Source organism: Pteropus medius, unplaced genomic scaffold (genome assembly GCF_902729225.1).
Source record: "Pteropus medius unplaced genomic scaffold, Ma_sr-lr_union100, whole genome shotgun sequence".
In the NCBI taxonomy this organism is placed as follows: domain Eukaryota; kingdom Metazoa; phylum Chordata; class Mammalia; order Chiroptera; family Pteropodidae; genus Pteropus; species Pteropus medius.
The window spans coordinates 5,050,726-5,069,979 of NW_024349505.1; the positions used below are offsets into that span (position 1 = coordinate 5,050,726).

General features: G+C 35.6%; 1 protein-coding gene across 8 annotated transcripts in view; it reads left to right on the forward strand.

Moving 5' to 3' along the window:
* The window catches only part of MTMR2 (myotubularin related protein 2), a 98,143-nt gene that overhangs the window by 21,885 nt on the left and 57,004 nt on the right, over positions 1–19,254 (forward strand). For all 8 annotated transcript variants that reach the window (XM_039881992.1, XM_039881993.1, XM_039881999.1 and 5 more), the window contains one exon: positions 17,938–18,040. In XM_039881992.1, the coding sequence (XP_039737926.1) occupies positions 17,938–18,040 (103 nt within the window). The remainder of the gene's footprint in view (positions 1–17,937; positions 18,041–19,254) is intronic.

Consider the following 19,254-nt stretch of genomic DNA (forward strand, 5'->3'; position numbering starts at 1 on the left):
CTGAGAGAAACAACCCCTGGGTTTCTTTCTGAGGTCATTGATGACATCTAGAAAGCAATATCAATAGAGTAGTTGAAGGTAGAACTCAATATGTATTATTAATGATTCTGACATTGATTCAGCAAATCACTAGTGAGTTCCTCCTAAATGCTCAGTCTTACGTAAAACCTATGCATGCGTGTACACAGATACACCCCAAAAAGAAGACTAAATGGGACAGGATGAAGAGCTCAGGAGAAAGGACTGGCCTTGAACCTGAGAAGGGTCATGCCATCATCTAAGATAGAAATAAAGACTGGGTTTGGATATAGATAAATTTACTTAGGGAAGAGCAAAAAGTTGAGGCAGTGCATGCCTCATTACCACAATTTTTTCATTCATATTAGATTATTGTTTCTAAAACATTATATAGACTGTGTTGGCATAGTAATTGGTTTAGCATGTCTTCTTAAATCCATTGGACTTTTATTTTCCTTAATTGCTCTGTAGTATTACATATTGCTGACTACCTATTCTGAAACACTTCTTGGCTTTCACTAAATGTTTCTCTTGATTTTTTCATCTCATTTTTTTCTATATATCTGCCTCCAGTCTCTATGAAAATGAATATAATTCCATTCACTAAATCTCACATCTCTTCTTGATTTATATCCTGTTCCTGGGTTACATGATTCAGCCTTATAGGTTTAGCTATCCAAACCTAATATAACCTCTCCAGGGAATGTCAAAACTGGAGAAGTTTTGTATTTCCATTTACTTTATGAACACATACACTTGGATAGTTTGCAAGAACTTCAAATTTAATAAACATTAAAATCTGTTGCATATTGCCACATACCCATTCAAACTTTTCTTCTATATTTCCTGTCTTTGTCATTATGTGACCTATTTCAGTTGTCTATAAGTGATCTAATTCAATAGCCTATTAACTGACTTCCTCTAGAATTTTACCCCCAATTGGTATTCTATAACTTTAGCAGAATATATAACACTTCTGTTCAGAAATGTTTGATGGCTTCCCATTGCCTACAGAATATAATCTGAAATCTTACCATGGTACGTAAGTTTCTCCATAGAACGTAGCTAATCCTTTCTTGCCTCCACCCCTGCCGTGATTCACAAAGCACGGTCATATTGGTTTCCCCAAATAATGTTTAATTATGCCGTACTCTGGAATGTTTTACTCTTCCTCTCTACCATGAAATCCTGCTAACAGGCCATGTCCATCAAAAGTGACACATTTTTCAAGTCTGCCTCAACCTTTCCTAGTCACATATAATATTTTCCTTCTCTATCTTCCTGTAGTATTTTTTAAACCACTCTTATAGCATTTATCACAGTCCGATTTGTAGATAGTTAAATAGGACTCTGCCTCTCCCATAAGGCTATAATTTGGAAACACATTTAATATTGCTGTATCATATGTATCTTCACAGTGCTGCTCCTCTAACATAGAGTAAGCAGTAAATATTGCCTGAATGAATAAATGAATGAATGAATGAACGAACGAACGAATGCATGATCAGGTAAAATCTTAAATCCTTTGGCCTACTAGTGTGTGGGGTGCTGCATGTTTCCCTCTGAATGCCTTGGTGCCATCTCAGTCTTAAAAATTCCAAGAGGGACCTGGTAGGCTCCTTAAACTACCTACTTTTCTTTTTTGCTCTCTAATTTGGCATACTGGATTCTCAGTCAACGTGACTTGGGATCATATTTTGACCCTTTTCTCTACCTTTCTCATGTCAATTGCCAAATTCTGTTGATTCTGTCTCCACAGTGTCTCTTGTATCCACTCCTGTTTCATGTTTACTGCTAGTTTAAGCCCTTATTACCTCTGACGTGAGGTCTTCTAATAGTCTAACAAATATCTTGCTGTTATCATCCATTCTTTGACTGTTGTTAAAATAATCTTCCTAAAGCACAGAAACTTTCAGTAGCTTCTCACTACTTTCACTAAATATTTAAATATCAACTTATTTTTCAGGACCTTCTACAGTCTAATTAAAACCTACCTTTTTAGGCTTATCTCTGATTGTGTGTTATAAGTAAGTACCCGGTACTCCAACCAAAGTGGTGTACCTGTTACAATGATTTAATATGCCCCGAATTTTCCACTTTTTTAATGCTATTCATTTGCTTAATGAAATTTTTGAGAAGATATTCTAGCCAACCTCAAACACAATCTCTTTCTTACAACTTTTCTTAAGCCCCTAAATTAAAGCTGTATATGATCTTTTCAACTCTCAAACCTTAATTTTGCTGTCGTTCTATGTTGTATTGTGTTTTTCATATCCTACGTTGTGCTGTGTTTTTGGTGTACCAGAATTATGTACATTTAGAGTGAAAGCTCATTATTGGCAGCAAGCCTGTTAATCATTTATCTCTGTTTATCTAGGAGTTCCTATCTCGTATATAGTAGGTGCTCAAGAGTCTTTATTAAATTAAACTGAGATTATGGGATAACCAAAATAATATGTTAGTGAAGAGAGATGAGAATTTTTTATAGTATCAGAACTGTGAAAAGAGCATTATTTTTTTTTTACAATCAGGTCATTAGTAATGATAGAAAGAGCCATTTTAGGGGATCGATAGAAGCAGAAGCCAGATTGCAAGAGATTAAGGAGTGAGTTGGTACTAAGAAAATGGAGCCAATGAGGACAAACAATTTGCTGTGATGTGGAAGGTGGCTAAATTCTTAAGAACTGGAATACGCCCTGCAGATTTAGAAAGGGACTTGTGAAGAAAACCACATGTAGTGTTTGAAAGAAAAATGTGTAAAAAAAAAGTGTGCTGTCAGAAATGCAAGTACCAAGTATACTCCAAGTCATGTGTTTTCATTTTCACCTTGGCAGAGGAGAAGTACTCCAGATGAGTTAGACCACTGAAGCTAATAATGAGTTCCAGTGTACTGAGGTCACACTGAGTAAGTGTGCAAATCACATAATATGAAGCCTGGTAAACATAACCCTGTTGGGCACTGGCAGGGGTCCTGTTCTTGAGTCAATTGAGTTTATATTCCTCTGTTCCAGTTCAATCTGATGAAATTATTTAGAGAGAAGAGTTTTCGAGCCGAGTTTATATCTGTTTTTAGGGGGTCTCACCCCTTAATTATTACAGGTATATTTTGAAATGTAAGACATTTGAAATAGAATCATTACTTAGCTAAGTTACAATATTTTTCAAATGTATTTTAAAAGATATATTTTCTGATGAAATCACTTAATATGAAAACAAAATATTAAAAGAAATTGTGGCTTATATTTCTTGATAGGATGTCATTTATATTTATCTGTAACCAGGAGTGTTATATTTACACAGCGATAGCCCAGAGCTCCTGAAATAAATGTAGCTGTTGGATTTAGTTTCCCTTTGACGTTGTTGTACATAAGTATTCTCTTAAAGATTGTCTTTATTGTGAGAATAAATATTCTCTTTATTGTGAGAAATACAATATTGGAGTATTTCTATTTAGTCTTTGAGTCTTCATATGCAAGACTAAGGCCATGATTACATAATTAGAAAATATATAGAGACACAAACACATACATACACATATACTTTTTGGACAGTTAATATAATTTTTCAATATTTATTTAGATATTGTATGAATATTACAAAAGGTAGAATACTCTTTTCGGAAGCCTTGTACTGCATTAGAACTAAACGGGATCATGTTGGCCAGGGTTCTTAACCTTAAAGTCCTTGACATTGTAAGCAAGTCATGGAATAGGTTTCATGAGGTTCTCAAATAGTTATATGACCACCAAAAAACTAACCACTAAAATAGTCTAATTATTACTTTTCACAGATAACAAAACTGTAATGGGGAGTAAGGATTAAGTTACTTGGCCAAGAATACTGCCATTAGCTAGACAGGACTAAAAACTTGGTTTTTCAGTTCTCAACTACTGCTGCTTTAACAATCCCAGTGGAAATAACAGCTTCCCACCAGTTGTTTAAGGATTATTTGTCATTTACTCAAGACAGTCTCTTTAAATAAATGTTTTCTCCAATGTGCTAAGAAGTTTTTAAATAGAAATGGGACACTATGTATGGTATATAAAATAATGTATACACAAAGCTCAAGAAGGAAAATGAAACTTTCTGTGTATCTTCCCTTACTCTCGTTCTGCCCTTCCTCCTCTACTGTTTGTATTTCATTTTGTCTTGGATGTTGTAGTCATGGCCTCTGATGGATGTGATTAGAATAATCCAATCTTTTGATCATTCTTTAATTTATTAATTAATTCATAAATATTTCAATGCTAGGTCCTAGGAGTAGAGTAGTGAGCACAATTGACATGGTTCCTTCTTAAAATTTGTAGTCTTAGGGGACATTGACGTTTCAAACATTTACAAAGAAATGTAAGAGCAGACTTTGTTAAGTGGAAAGAATGAAAAGCAGAAAGTGCTATAAGAGCAACCACTAGGGGCACTGGCCTGGAGCATCTGGTCAAATTTCCCTGAGAAGGTGATGTTTCAGTTGAGAACTTAAGTCAAGAAGTTTGGCAGAACCATGCTCCCTTTAGAAGGCCAGCTTATTTAAGGATCTCATAGAAGACCAGTGTGGTTGGACTGAGGAGAGCAAGGGAGAGACAGATACACAAGAAGAAGCTGGAGAAGGAGGCAGGGAGTAGGTTGTATAGTGACTAGACGCTATGCTAAGATAGAGCAGTGGGGAGCCATTGAAACATTTAAAACAGAGGAATAGCATGGCTCATTTTGACTTTCTGGCTATTATGAATAATGCTGTTATGAACATTAATGTATGTTTATGTGTTTCTTTTTGTGCGTGGACATGTTTTCATTTCTCTTAGATGTATATTTAGGAGTAAAATTGCTGGGTCATTTGGTAACCATTTCACCTTTTAAAGAACTACCAGACTGTTTTCCAAAGTGCTGTACCATTTTACATTCCCATCAGCAGTATTTGAGAGTTCCAGTTTCTTCACATCTTTGCTAACACTTGTTATTGTCTGTCTTTTTGATTATAGCCACCATAGAAGGTGTGGAGTGGTATCTTAATAGTGAGCCCTTGTCTTTTCCTAGCAAGGCCTTTAAGCCTGGCATTTAGGATTCTCAGTGGTCTGGCACCAGGCTTCCTTTTTAGCCTTTTATCTATTTGTTCACAAACTATTCACAAACTGTTTATTCACAAACTATGACCTGTATTTCCAAGACCTTTTAAAAATTTATTTTTATGTGTGTTTATGTTTATTATCTATAAAGCCTTGATCTGTGCCTTGAAATCCTTAAAGGCCCAGCAAAATTTCTTCTGTCTCCTACATTTTATCACATTGAGCCATATGGAATAGTTGGTATTCGACCATTTTTCCTATAAAAATAGCAGTCTCAGATGATTCATCTTAGCGTATTTCTTTCCTCTAATCTTCAAATTACTGTGATTTCCTTTGAGTTTTTCTCCTAGCCTTTGTTTGTACCTCTCACGGTATTATAAATGTGCTTATGTGGTATAATGTTTCTTATAGGGCTGAAATCTCAAGGGTAGAGGCTGTTCTGTATTCCAGTATTTGGTACATCGTAAGGGTTTGGTAACTGGTAACATTTTTAAAGGAATATTTGTACCATATAATGCATCAGTATGAATAAAAATTAATATAAGCATAGTATGTCAATATAAACATAACTATAACTGAATACAAATGCAAGCATGTTGGAATAATGGCTTATTGGAAGGAACCAGTAAGAATAACTTAGGACTGGTTTCTTGTAGAAAATAAACCTTCAACAGAAGTTTTAGGTGGTTAAAACCACAGTCGATCAGAAGAGAAGACAGATTGGAGTGTAAATGCAAAGATATTTAAAGTAGAAAGTAAGGAGAGTCTGATTTGTCATGACCAGAGGCAAGGAACATATTTATCTAGCTGGAGTAAAATATTAGCTTGAGCTAGAATTAGGTGTGGTAGAGAGGATTGACACTCTGAAAGCTATGATTATGAGATTTAATTTGATTTGGAGGCATTTGGGTGCTAGTGTAAGCACCTTCATCATAACAAATACAGGTGCTAAGGAATTGTTGGCGTGTTGGTTGAAGGAAATTATTCTTTCGGATTTGAATATAATATATTAGAAAGAGATGAGACTAATGTCCCTGCATGAATCCAGGTATGAATTGATTCCGGCTTTTTTCAGCCAAGGCTTACTGAGCTAGAATGAGACATGAAAATGAGAAATAAAAATTATGTATATTTCATGTGAAAGGAAGGGAGGGAGAAAGGAAAATTTAAACTTTTTTCATGGAAATGACTTTGTGCAATTGGAGTCTCCATCAAGTTGGGGTAAACAGTTTTGAGAAATGTAGTTCTGTGAAAAACAAAAATAGGCGAATGAACATTAAGTTTCTACTCATGACTTTCTCAGAAAAAGTTATTTATTGTTGTGTGTTTTTTTCTTTTCTTTCCTTTTTGTTCCCACAGACTGGATCTGGACAATGCCCGCTTACTAGTTGTGTGACCTTGGGCAAGTTACTCAACATATCTTTCTAGACCACTTAAAGCTGTTTTCAAGAAATTGCTAGAAAAACCCAGGATCACATATTTACTATTTCATGATGCCAGAACTGTAACTCATGCCAGTTGTGTCTTAGTCCAGTGATATTTTCACTGCTCTTAAGACTGCTACTTATCAACAGCCTTGTAGCTGAGTTCAAATGAATGCATGTTTCTTAGAATTACTTGTATTTTTTTAAATTCTAAAACTATTGTATTTTCAATTTTTAAAAAATTTTTAAATGCACATAAAAGAGAGAAATGTACAATAAACCTCTGATTACCTATCACCCAGATTCAACAGTTAGTTATCAAAAATTTGTCATATTTTCTTTTTTTTTGCTGAACTATTTTGAAGTAAATCATATCCTTTCATTCTTACATCTTTGCTCATGTCTAAAAAATATGGATATTTTCTCACATAATCACACCTGATAAAATTAGGTATAGTTCTTTTTTGTCATCTAATTCTCATTCTTACCAAATTTCCCCACTTGTCTAAAAAAGCCTCTTTATAATAGATTTTATTTTGAAACAGATTCAAGTCATAAATTACAGATAGTTAGGTCTCTTAAGCCTCTTAATTTAGAGCAGTTTCTTCCACTTTTACTTTTCATGTCATTGTCTATTTGCAGACTTTTCTTATAGAATGTCCAGCATTCTGAGTTGATTCTTTATGGTTTATTTTACTTGTTCTTCTATACTTGTGCTGTCTGATATGTTAGCCTCATATGGTTGTTGAGCACTTGAAATGTGACTAGTCTGAATTGGGTTGCGCTATAAGTATAAAATCCATACCAGATAAATAATGTAATAAAGAATGCAAAATATCTCCAAAAAAAGAATATAAAATATCTCATTAGTAACTTTTTATATTGGCTACATGTTGAAACGATATAAAAAAGTTACTGTTAATGATATAATTAGGTCTCCTCATCCAGTAGGGCTGTCTTGTCCTTTTTAATATTTTGTAGAACTTTCAAGCTTTTTTGTATAGAAAGAAAATAATTTAAATTATCAATTTCGAATTAGAAATCTTTCACTTCAAAAAGCAAGAGAAACTCCTTTGATGACACTTATCTTCTATGACTATTAGTCAGCGGGCTTGCTTCCACAATACTATAGACTGGGTGACAAGAGAAATTTATTTCTCACAATTCTGGAGGTTTGGAAGTCCAAGATCAAGGTGCTGGCTGATGTTGTTCCTGGCGAGGACTCTCTTTGGCTTGTAGATATCTGCCTTCTCATTATGTCCTCATATGGCCTTTCTTTAGTGCATGGGGACTTTCTCTCTCTCTCTTCCTCTTACAAAGATTAGGCCTCCACTTATATGACCTCACTGAAAGGTTAGTTACCTCCTAAAAACTCTATCTCCAATTACATCACGTTGAGGGTTAGAGCTTCAACATAAATGGGGGGGTGGGGGACACCTTTTAGTTCATAGAAATGACAGATTTAATTTTTAAATGGCATTCACACTGATAATGCAAATGCTCCTATAGTTGGACTAATATTCATTTTTATAATATTTCTAACATAGTACTAAGAGATAATTTCTTATTTTATAAATACCAGGTCTTTAATTATAGTTCTTGCTGTTTTTTGTTAGTCATTGTGAGACATTTGTATTCTCAGTTAGAGTATGTCACAACTGAAAGTAGTATCAGTGAGAGATGAAACAGCAGCTTTGCCCATTATAATTTTATTTATGCAGCTAATCTGACTTGGATAATATTTGTGCAGTAACACTCAGTTGATGCTCTGTTTTAGATGCTTGACATGTGTTATTGAGTGCAAGGTGGGGAAACTGTGGTAAAAAATCTTGAAATACTATACTGTACAATAACAAAAATATCTGAGAGGAGGAACTTGTAGATGAGTAAATGCAATAAGGTATTACAGGTATTACGATAGAAATACAGACAGTGTACAGTAAAGGAAGAAGTAGTCACACCTGCAAGATGGATAGGGATGAAAAGAGCATGGAAGTGTGTGGAAGTCATGACAGGCAAAATCAGCAGGATTAGCAAAGGACAAGCATGAAATGGCTAGAGAATTTAGGGAATCTGCAAGCCATTCCCAATGGCTTCAGATAAGTAAGAGCTACAGCTAGTTATGTAGAATGAAGGCCAGATCTTGGAGGACTTCAAGTGTTATGCTAAGGAGTTTGGGCTCGATTCTGTAGGCAGTGAGGAATCACTGAGGATTTAAGCAGGGGAATGATATGATTAGATCTGCTTTTATATATATATAGTTATATATGTAATTTATTTTGCAGTTGCAGTTGACATGCAATATATTACTTTCAGATGTACAACATAATTAGATATATGACTTATGGAACGATCACTCAGATAAATGTAGAATCCACCTGCCAGTATATATAGTTATTACAATATTATTGGCTATATTCCTTGTGCTATACTTTACATCCCATGACTGTTTTGTAGCTGCCAATTTGTATTTCTTAATCCCTTCCCCTTTTTTCACCCTCCCTGACCCCTCTCAATCTGGCAATCATTAAAACGTTCTCCATATCTATGGGTTTTTTGTTTTGTTTATTTTGTTCTTTAGATTCTGTGGTAAGTAAAATCATATGGTATTTGTCTTTCTCTGTCTGACTTACTCCACTCAGTATAATACCTTCTAGGTCTGTCCATGTTGTAGTGGGTGGCAAGGTTTTGTTCTTTTTTATGGCTGACTAATATTCCATTGTATATAGGTACCACCTCTTCATTCATTCATTCATTCATTGACAGCCAGATTGCCTCCATATCTTGACTATTGTAAAAAATGCTGCACTGAACATATGGATTCACATATCCCTTCAAAGTAGGGTTTTGGGGTTCTTCGGAATAATCCCCAGAACTAGAATTACTGGGTCCTTCTTTGTCTCTTGTTATAGCCTTTCTTTTAAAGTCTATTTTGTCTGGTATAAGTATTGCTTCCCCAGCTTTTTCATTGTTTAGATTTTCATGAAATATCTTCTTCTATCTCTTTACTTTCACTCTGTGTGTGTCTTTTGCTCTGAAGTGAGTCGCTTTGATAGTAATCTTGGTTGTAGGTCTTTGCTTTTCATCACTTGAATGTTTCCTGCCAGTCCCTTCTGGTCTGCAAAGTTTCTGTTGAGAAATCAGCTGACAGTCTTAGGGGAGCTCCCTTGTAGGTAACTAATTGCTTTTCTCTTTCTACTTTTAAGATTCTCTCTTTGTCTTTAACCTTTGGCATTTTAATTATGATGTGACTTGGCGTGGGTCTCTTTGGGTTCATCTTGTTTGAGACTCTCTGAGCTTCCTTAGCTTGTATGTCTATTTCCTTCGCTAGGTTGAACTTTTCCATCATTATTTCTTCAAATAGGTTTTCAATTCCTTGTTCTCTCTCTCTTCTCCTGGTACCCCTATGATGTGAATGTTGGCATGCTTGATGTTGTCCCAGGGGCCCAATAAACTATCTTCATTTTTTTGGATTCTTTTTTCTTGTTTCTATTTTGATTGGGTGTTTTCTGCTACTTTATCATTTAAATCACTGATTCGATCATCTTCATATAATCTGTTAATTCCTTCTAAAGCATTCTTCATTTTAGTTATTGTATTCATTTCTGACTCTTCTTTTTTATGGTTTCTATCTCCATTTTTATGTTTTCTATCTCTTTGTTAAAGTTCTCACTGAGTTCCTCTACTCTTCCCTTAATTCATTGAGCATCCTTATAACCAATCTTTTGAACTCTGCCTCTGGTATATTGTTTGTCTCCATTTTGTTTAGTTCTTTTTCTGGAGCTTTGTATTGTTCTTTCTTTGTCTCCCCATTTTGGCTACCTCCCTGCGTTTGTTTCTATGTATCAAGTAGGGTTGCTATGTCTCCCAATCTGAGTAGAATGGCTTTACGTAATAGGTGTCCTATGGAGCCCAGCGGCACAGTCTTTCTGACCACCTGAGCCGGATGTTCCAGGGATGGTCCTTGTATGGGTTGTGTGTGCCCTCTTGTTGTAATTGAGCCTTGGTTGCTGTTTGCACGTCAATGGGAGGGATTGACCATCAGGCTGATGGGTTGTAAAGATTTGCCAGTTACTATAGTGGAGGAGCTGTTGGGCAAGGGCTGATCCTATGGAGCAGGAATTGCTTTGTTAGGGCTCTGGTGCCTGCCCTCTCTGCCCCTTGGATGTGTCATATTCAGATATGGTTCCAGTGGTGCAGGCTTAGTCCAAAGCCAGCCATTGGGCGTGCTGGCCCCTGGGGCTTCCTGGGAGTGGGGCCCCTGCCACAGGCCAAGTTCAACTGCTTTCTGCTCCTTGTGTTGGACCACTTGGCTTGAGCCACCAAACAATCTACAGATGGTGTCCATGCATGCTGAGCTTGGTTGTTCCTGGAGAGGCCAAGCTGCAGACCAAGACTGGCTGCTGCTAGTGCCAGGCTTGGTGTTGTTCAGCAAGAGGTAAGGGGCATACCAAGGTCAGATGCTGCTTGATTGGGGTTTGCGGACCTTTGAGAGATTTTAGGGAAGTCCACAGCATGAGCCAAGAAAGGCCATTTGTATGGAAAAGCCACTGAAAGTGTCTTGGTTGGGCCTGCAAGTTGATTGAGGCAGAGTTTCAACAATCACCAGGGAGGGGTGACTCTTGTTAGTCAGGTTGATGGAAACTCAGATATGGCAGCAGCCTACTTTTGCAGGCTGGTTTGGGGGAGGGCCAAGCAGGGGAACAGTGGCCTCTGCCTGCTCTTTCTTCTGGGAGAAAGCTGCTCTTCCAGCCCTCCCCTGAAGGCAGTCAATTTGCTTCCTTCTTTTATGTCTCTGGTGCCTTTTGAGCTGCTGTACCAGTGCCAGAGCTCAGAGCAAATGAGTTCCTCAGCAAGTAAGTCTGGTGATGGCCCTTTAAGAGGGGCACCTTGGGACCCCCATAGCCCTCCATCTCATTCATTCACACTCTCTGCTGATTTTCACATCCAGCTTTTGTGAGGACTTGTCTTCCCAGCACTGGAACCTAGGACTGGGACCCCGTGCTCCTCTGGGGGGACCTCCATAGCTGAGATATCCCTCCTCATTTTTGACCTCCACATATGGGTGTGGGTTTAGCCCCTTCTGCATCTCCACCCCCCTGACTGGTCTTGAAGGGGCCCCTTCTGTATGTTCTTAACTGTAGGACTTCTGTTCAGCTAGGCTTCAAGCAGTTTTCACTGATGGTTGTTCTGTGGTTTAGTTGTAATTTTAATTTGGTCACGAGAGGAGGCAAACACAGTGTTTATCTACTCCGCCATTTTGACTGGAAAATCTGATTAAATGTTTTTGAAAGATCACTTTGGTATTGGTTTGGATGAATAGGAGAAAGGAGACGCTTAATTTTTAGTAGTCCAGAGAACAGGTGTTAAGACAGTAAAAATTGGTATAGAAAAAGGGATGCATTCAAGAGATGAAGGGGAAGTAGACTGTACAGCACTTTGGATTGATTGGATATTATGGGCTTGCTGAGTACTGCCTTGAGTCTAGCTGATATTTCTAACCATGAATCTTAATTGGCCCCAGTGTGAGGGTTTCCTTCATTAGTAGCCAAGGTTTAGCTTAGGAGAAGGTAGATATATTGATCCAAATTTAGAGATTAGGGCAGTGGTAGCCAATGGATAGGATGTAAGTATACCGAGGTTTTGCTAAGAGAGAATATAAATTGTTACACTATACATTCCAGGTTGGATAGGGAGAGAAGTGAAGGTGGGAAAAGATCAATAAAATGACAAAAGGAGAGCTTGAGGAATGAGTTGTCTTTACTAGGTTGAAGATTAGATGAAGGGCAAGTTAAGAAAGTGAGATATTTGGAAAGGGCAGCATCTGTGGTCAGATACTGGTTTCTTTGAGTTTAAGAATATAGAGGCTGAGTAGTTCCTAGAAGCAATAAAGTTCAGGGTATGACTGTAGAACCTAAAGTGGGAATGTAGATGAGAGATGTAGGAATTGAGGAATTTTGAGGTAGATTATTGCTAATTTATCCTTATGGACATTTAAATTTCTATGATGATGGTAGCTTTGTAGTAGAAAAAAGCTTTAGAGAAGAAAGTGAGCCGGTAAAAAAAATCCTTAGTAAACTGGACTTTGGTGGTAAACACACAATAGAATGTATGGATGTCAAATTGTAATGTATACCTGAAAATTATGTAATCGTATTAATCAGTATTACCCCAATAAACTTAATTTAAAAAAAAATCCTTAGTGAGGGAAGAGTAATTAAAAGGTAAGTGGATAATGGTAACATGGAGGCTGTTACCCAAATGCCTTGAATCTCAGAGGAAGACTTTTATATATGAAAATGGAAAAATAATACTAGTGTAAAAGCATGAGAGTGGGGCTGGGGAAATGCTGGTTTCACATTTGGGCTTTGTTAGATGTGAAAGAAGAGTATCCTCTAGAAAAGGATACAAGGAAGTTGTCAGTTGAGGCAAAGAAGTGAAGGGGAAGAATTCTTTTGAAGATGTAAGGGAATTTATTCACTATGGAGTAAAGAATTCAAGTATAAAGGTTAGGAAGAGTTAATAGCTGAAGGAAGACTTGTACAGGGAAAATGGATGAAGGAAACACATAGTCAGACTAGGAGGTCTGGCATATTTGAAGAGTGGCTCAAGATGACAAGAATAACAGGAATGTTCGGATTGACTTTAATAAAGTTTATGGTTCTAGGAAAACTGAGGACCAAAGTTGTAGTGGCTACTTAATGAGGTTAGCAGACTGCAGTCTTTGCTCTTGCCAGTTATAAGATTCTTATACTCTAGCAGTTCATAATTTAAAAAGGAGGTAGCCGTATAATTAAAGAGCTCTAGTCTAATGTGGAAAGTGTTAAGAGCAGTTGTAGAGTATAGACAGAAGTGTGTGAAAGTGTAGAGGAATGAGAACTTAATTTCAGCTGAAAGACCTGGGGTGGAGAGGGGAACTTCTTGGAAAGCTAGCTTTTTAACTGGGTCTTAAGGAGTAGGTAAGATAGGATTTTAGGTAATAGATTAGGATAAAGAGGCATTCTGTTTTGGAATGGCATGAGCAAAGGTATGAATTCCGGGAAATACAGAGCTTGTTTGTGGAATAGTTCATAAAAGGTAAACATAGGTAAACATTGACCTCAAGATGAGTAAGGGAGAAATGGAAAAAAGCAGTGGAAATTAGATTGTGTTATACCAGCAGCCCTTGGCGATCAGAAACATGCAAAGAGCCCATGCAACAGAAGAAAAAATAACTACTAAAAATAGAGCTCGGTTCTAGGTGTCTTTGCCCACCTTCAGTCTGAGTAGCCACGAAAGGCAGCACTTCATGTTTATACCAGTAGAATCTCAATAGTTCTACTGAGATTGTGTGTGTGTGTGCGCTCATGCTTCTGCCTGCCATAATCACAAGAACAGTACTGTGATATATCCCCAACCCTGTCCTTTCCAGTATCTCGGTGATTGCCTAGAGTTTAAGACCTTTTGTAGACTGGTTATATTGAAAAACACAATAATGGTTATTCAGATATAACATTGTCAATCATGATATCCACTTGTGTTTATGCGGGAGTGAAAGTAAAAGGTAATAATTAAAGGCTATTTGCCATACTTTTGTTTGAAAGATTGATTCTCTGAATCTGAGACTGCAAAGTATTTGTTAAAGAACCTGGTTTGTTTATTTTTCTTAGACTTATTTACTCGCACTTTGGCTCTAAAGAACTATTTGATTTTAGTAGTACATGCTATAATATTCTGTCAATATTATTTTTCTAAGCAATAATCCAAATTGTGTTTCATTGCCTTTAAGATTTTTATCTGTTCTCCCAGAAGGTTACATGCATAAAAAGTAGAATTACACATTTGAACTTGCCCAAAATATACTTTATGAGGTATTGATTGCTATATCACTTAGAATGGTGTTTGGTTGGCTGCACAGAATATAAAACTGCATTACAATGATTTTAAAAATTGAGCTCCATTTATTTTACATGACAAAAATTCCATAAGTAGGGAGTTGTTGGTGTGGATTCAGCTGCTTACTGATATTATGAGGATTTTATATTCTTCCTGTTGTTTGGCTCCCTGGCCTTAGCAGGCCAGCATGTTGGTCATGCTTACATGATGGCTGCTACAGTATTTCTAAGCTTTATATTCTTGTACCAGGCAAAGAAAGTGGGAAATGTTAAGGGTTACCTTGCTGTTTCTGCTCCCCTTTATTAAGAATAAAGGTTCCTATAACCATCAACAGACTTACCCTTACATCTCATTGACCAAAATTGTTTCACATGGTTCTCTTAGCCACAAGGGAGCCAAAAGCAAGAATGTTATCTTGGGCTGGGCACAAACTGTCCCGATCAAAGTCAAGGAAGAAAAAAGCATATATATATATATATATAACATATATATATATATGCTTTTTTCTGTGCCTAAAGTTTGTTTATTTTAACACAGATGGCATTTAGTCAGAAGTTGGCTACAACAGAGAAAGAAAACATTCTCAGCCTATTAATTTCTCTTTCATTATATTGTAAAATTATATAATAGAACTTCTTATGGTTGCTCCTTTGTATAATATTATAATATTATAGATTATTGGAAATAAATAACCGTGATCATACTTTGAAATAGTTAATAAAATAAAGAGATACTTGTATTTGAAAAAATATTAAATGTTTCCATTGGAATACCATTTCATCCATTTAAGTGAATTTCTTTTGGGGGAGATGGTTTTAATATTGTATAAATACGTAAAAACATTTTGCAGATGGCGTGATCTTATATATGGAGAACTATAAAGACTAACAAAAAACTTAAAACTAATAAAATTTTAGGAAATTGGAAGGATACAAGATCAACATGAAGAAATCACGTTGAAGAAAATGCATTTCTATGTGCTAACAACAAACTCTCCGAAATAGACATTAAGAAAACACTTCCATTGCAGTCACATCAAGAGTGAAATACTTAAGAATAAATTTAACCAAGGAGGTTAAAAACCTGTACAAAAAAACTGTAAAACAATGATGGAAGAAATTGAAGGAAGACTCAAATCAATGAAGAGTTATCACATGTTAATGGTTTGGAAGAATTAATCTTGTTAAAATGTCTTTGCTACCCAAAGTGCTCTACAGATTCAATGCATTCTCTATAAAAATTCCAATGACATTTTTTTACAGATAGAAAAAACATTCGTAAAATCAGTATGGCACCGCAAAAGACTCCAAATAGCTAAAGCAATATCGAGCACAAAACAAAGTTGTAAGCATCATACTTCCTAACTTCAGACTGTATTACAAAGCTATAGTTATCAAAACAATATGGTACTTGGAGAAAAAAACAGACACATAGACTAGTAGAATAGAACAGAGAGCCCCCCAAAAGAACCACACATATACAGTCAATTTGTCTTTGAAAAAGGCACCACAGATAAACAATGGGGAAAAGATAGACTCTTCAATAAATGGTGTTTGTGAAAGGATATCTCATGCAAAAGAATGAAATTGGACCCTTATATTACACCATACACAAAAATCAACTCAAAATGGATTAAACATTTAGATGTAAGCCCTGAATCTGTAAAATTCTTGGAGGAAAACAGGGGAAAAGCTCCTTGGCATTGGTCTTGAGAACGATTTCTTGGATTTGATACTATTAGCAAATAATATTGACTAGTGGGAGTACATCAAACTAAAAAGTTTCTGTACAGCAAAGGAAAACAGTCAACAAAATGACAATGGGAGAATATATTTTCAAACCACATTTCTGATAGGGAGAAATGGTAGATATTTATCAAAAGGGACAGTTTTCAGATATAAAGTAAATAAGTTCTGGACACTTAATGTATAGCATGGTGACTGTAGTTAGTAATGCTTTATTGTATACGTGGAATTGCCAAGATATAGTAGATCTCAAATTCTCTCACTGTGTGCACACTCACACATGATAACTATGAGGCTGTGAATGTTTTAATTAGCTTGATTGTGGTAATCATTTCACAATGTATACATCTATTAAAACATGTTGTATACTTTAAATATAATTTTTATCAATCATATCTTAAGCTGAAAACAAAAATGAAGTGAAAATTTCTTGTGGAGGAGTTGATTTTCACATTGTAAAAATAATTTACTTATAGGCAGGCTTATGGTAGACAGATTTTAAAATGAAAATGTGATTCTTAAATATAACCTCAAGATAGATCATTTCATCAAAATCTAATGAAAAACCTTTGACTTTTGGTGTGACAAGACTTAATATATTGGGAATGAGGCTTTAGAAAAATATGTATTTTAAGCTTCAAAGTGCGTGAGAGTTTTCCACCATTTTTCTTGCCTTAAATAATCTTAATTTTCTTTTACTGATAAAAGGAAATTATGTAAATCATTCAGTTTGTGGCATAGGTATATCATCACTATATTTTTGAATTTAGCAAACATAATACATATTAACAGTATATGCAGGCACTAAAGTAGATTTTATGGAAAACAAAGACACAATTCTCCCTTTTGGGGTACTTAAAATTTAGTTGGTGAGACAAAATATATACCTGAGACCAATAATAAAAGGCAGTATGTGATCAGGTATCGAAAGTTCTCTAGGAATGTAAGAGAATAAAAGTAACTGTAGAGCGTGATTACGTAGTATAATGGAAGAAGTGGATATTTAAGATAGGCTTGTTAAAAGTATAGAATTTGATTTGGTGGAAAAGTACAATGTACAAAGACAGGCTTGTCCTTCCAGCTTTACCTTCTGCTCATCTAGCCCTGTTGAACCAAATGCAGTTTCTCAAATGTTGTATGCACTTTGATTATTCTGTTGTTTGCAGTGCTTTCTTTTCTTTTTGGCATTCCCTTACTCATTTGGCAGCCTGGCAATTTTCTGTCTTTCAAGACTCAGTTGAAATATCACCTCCTCTGTGAAGTCCTCCCTTAACTTCCTAGGTCATACTGTATGTTTGTGTCCTCTCTCTCTGTCTCTCTTCCCTTTGTGTGTGTGTGTGTGTGTGTGTGTGTGTGTGTGTGCATACACGTGTCTGTGCGTGCGGTCAGAGTCATTATTATATTGCACCATTTATTTACTTGACTGTCTCTGCCACACGCTTGTGAGCTTCATGAACATGATGATTATGCTATATTTATCTCTAAATCATAGCGCCTGGTGTAATGGTTTTTCTCATTGGATCACTCAGTGAGTGTTCATTGGATGAATTAATGGATGAGCTAGATAAAAAGATTTAGCCAGGACTGTATTCATGAGTACTGGGGAAGTCTTTCCAGAGGGAGTGTGGATAGTAAGAATAGTTAACCCTTCAGGAATAGAGAGTTGCAATTTATCAGTATTTGTAGATAAGATTGGGTAGGCAAAGTAGGACTAATTGGCAATGGAAGTTTTCATAAATAATGGAGTTAAAATTTCTGGAATTGTTTTTTTAAAGCCCCTATTTTTCAAACATATTGTGCTTTTGTATTTTGTAGTGCTTCCACTTCTCATTCAGAGAATTCAGTGCATACAAAATCAGCTTCTGTTGTATCATCGGATTCCATTTCAACTTCAGACAACTTTTCTCCTGATTTGAGGGTATGTATACTGTTTCTGAGTTCTGGTGAAGTATTTTCTGTTAGCTGTTTGTGGCCAATATTATCAGTATAACCTTTAAGCAGGAGATATTGATAGAGTATTCTCAAAGACCTCACTTAGTCTTTATAAAATATCCCAAACAAGCCAACAAATTTAGAAGTCTTATTTATTTGTAAAAGAAAAATGTGTAATTCATCTGTAAGTTTGATAACCTTTAAGTTCTTTGCCAGAAGATAATCAGTAATTTTGTTGTGGTGGAAAAGATTTTCATGATTACTCTCATAATGATGGCTAATAATAGTTAACATTTACTGAGTACTTAACCATGTGCCAAGCATTGTTTTAAGTGCTGTAGTAAAATATCTCTTGCAATATTTCTACTAATTCTGTGAGGTAGAAACTATTATCATTCTCATTTCTATAGATGATAGTAATTCTTAGATTAGTAACATGTCAAGGTATCACAGCTAATAAATTCTATTGCCAGTATTGTAGCTCATGCAATCCGGTTCTGGAGCTAAATCACTTAAATACTGTGCCTTGGTTGCTATACCTCTCATTACAGTTTGTAAATATTTCTCTATTTATTAAAGATCTTGTTGCTATGAAATTAACCATATCAGCAATATCCTGTAGCTGGTACATTTTGGACTCATCTGCCTTTCTACAATAGCTTGTCTTTGAATGATGGAGAAAATGAATTTCATGTGTGGTACCAACCCTTAAACCTTACCTCAGTTCTGATCAAGTGACTGCTTTTTCAGTGGTTACACTGCTTTTTCAGTGGTTACACTTTCACAATTTTAATTAAAGCATTATTTTCATTAATGAAGTCGTTTGCTATTGAGCATATATTGAGAATATCTTTTTCAGTATTTCATTTTCAAAACATAATCTGACAATTACATGTAAGTAGACAGGTTAAAAATGTAAAGACTTCTACATATTTGTCATTACCTTTTGTGAAATGTCATAAAATACTAGGTTGGGAATAGCATGACTTGAAACATCACTAAAAATGATAAAAGTTTATCTAAATATATATTGTGCTAATTATGAAGGTTTCAGAATATCATTAGCTATTATCTTGAAGTATATATTTAGGGTCCATTGCTAATAATAGTGGATATAAATCCGTCATTGCCTCTCCTTATTTAACTACTTTTTAAAAATTCATATATTATGTATCTAACTTTTATTTATTACATTAATAA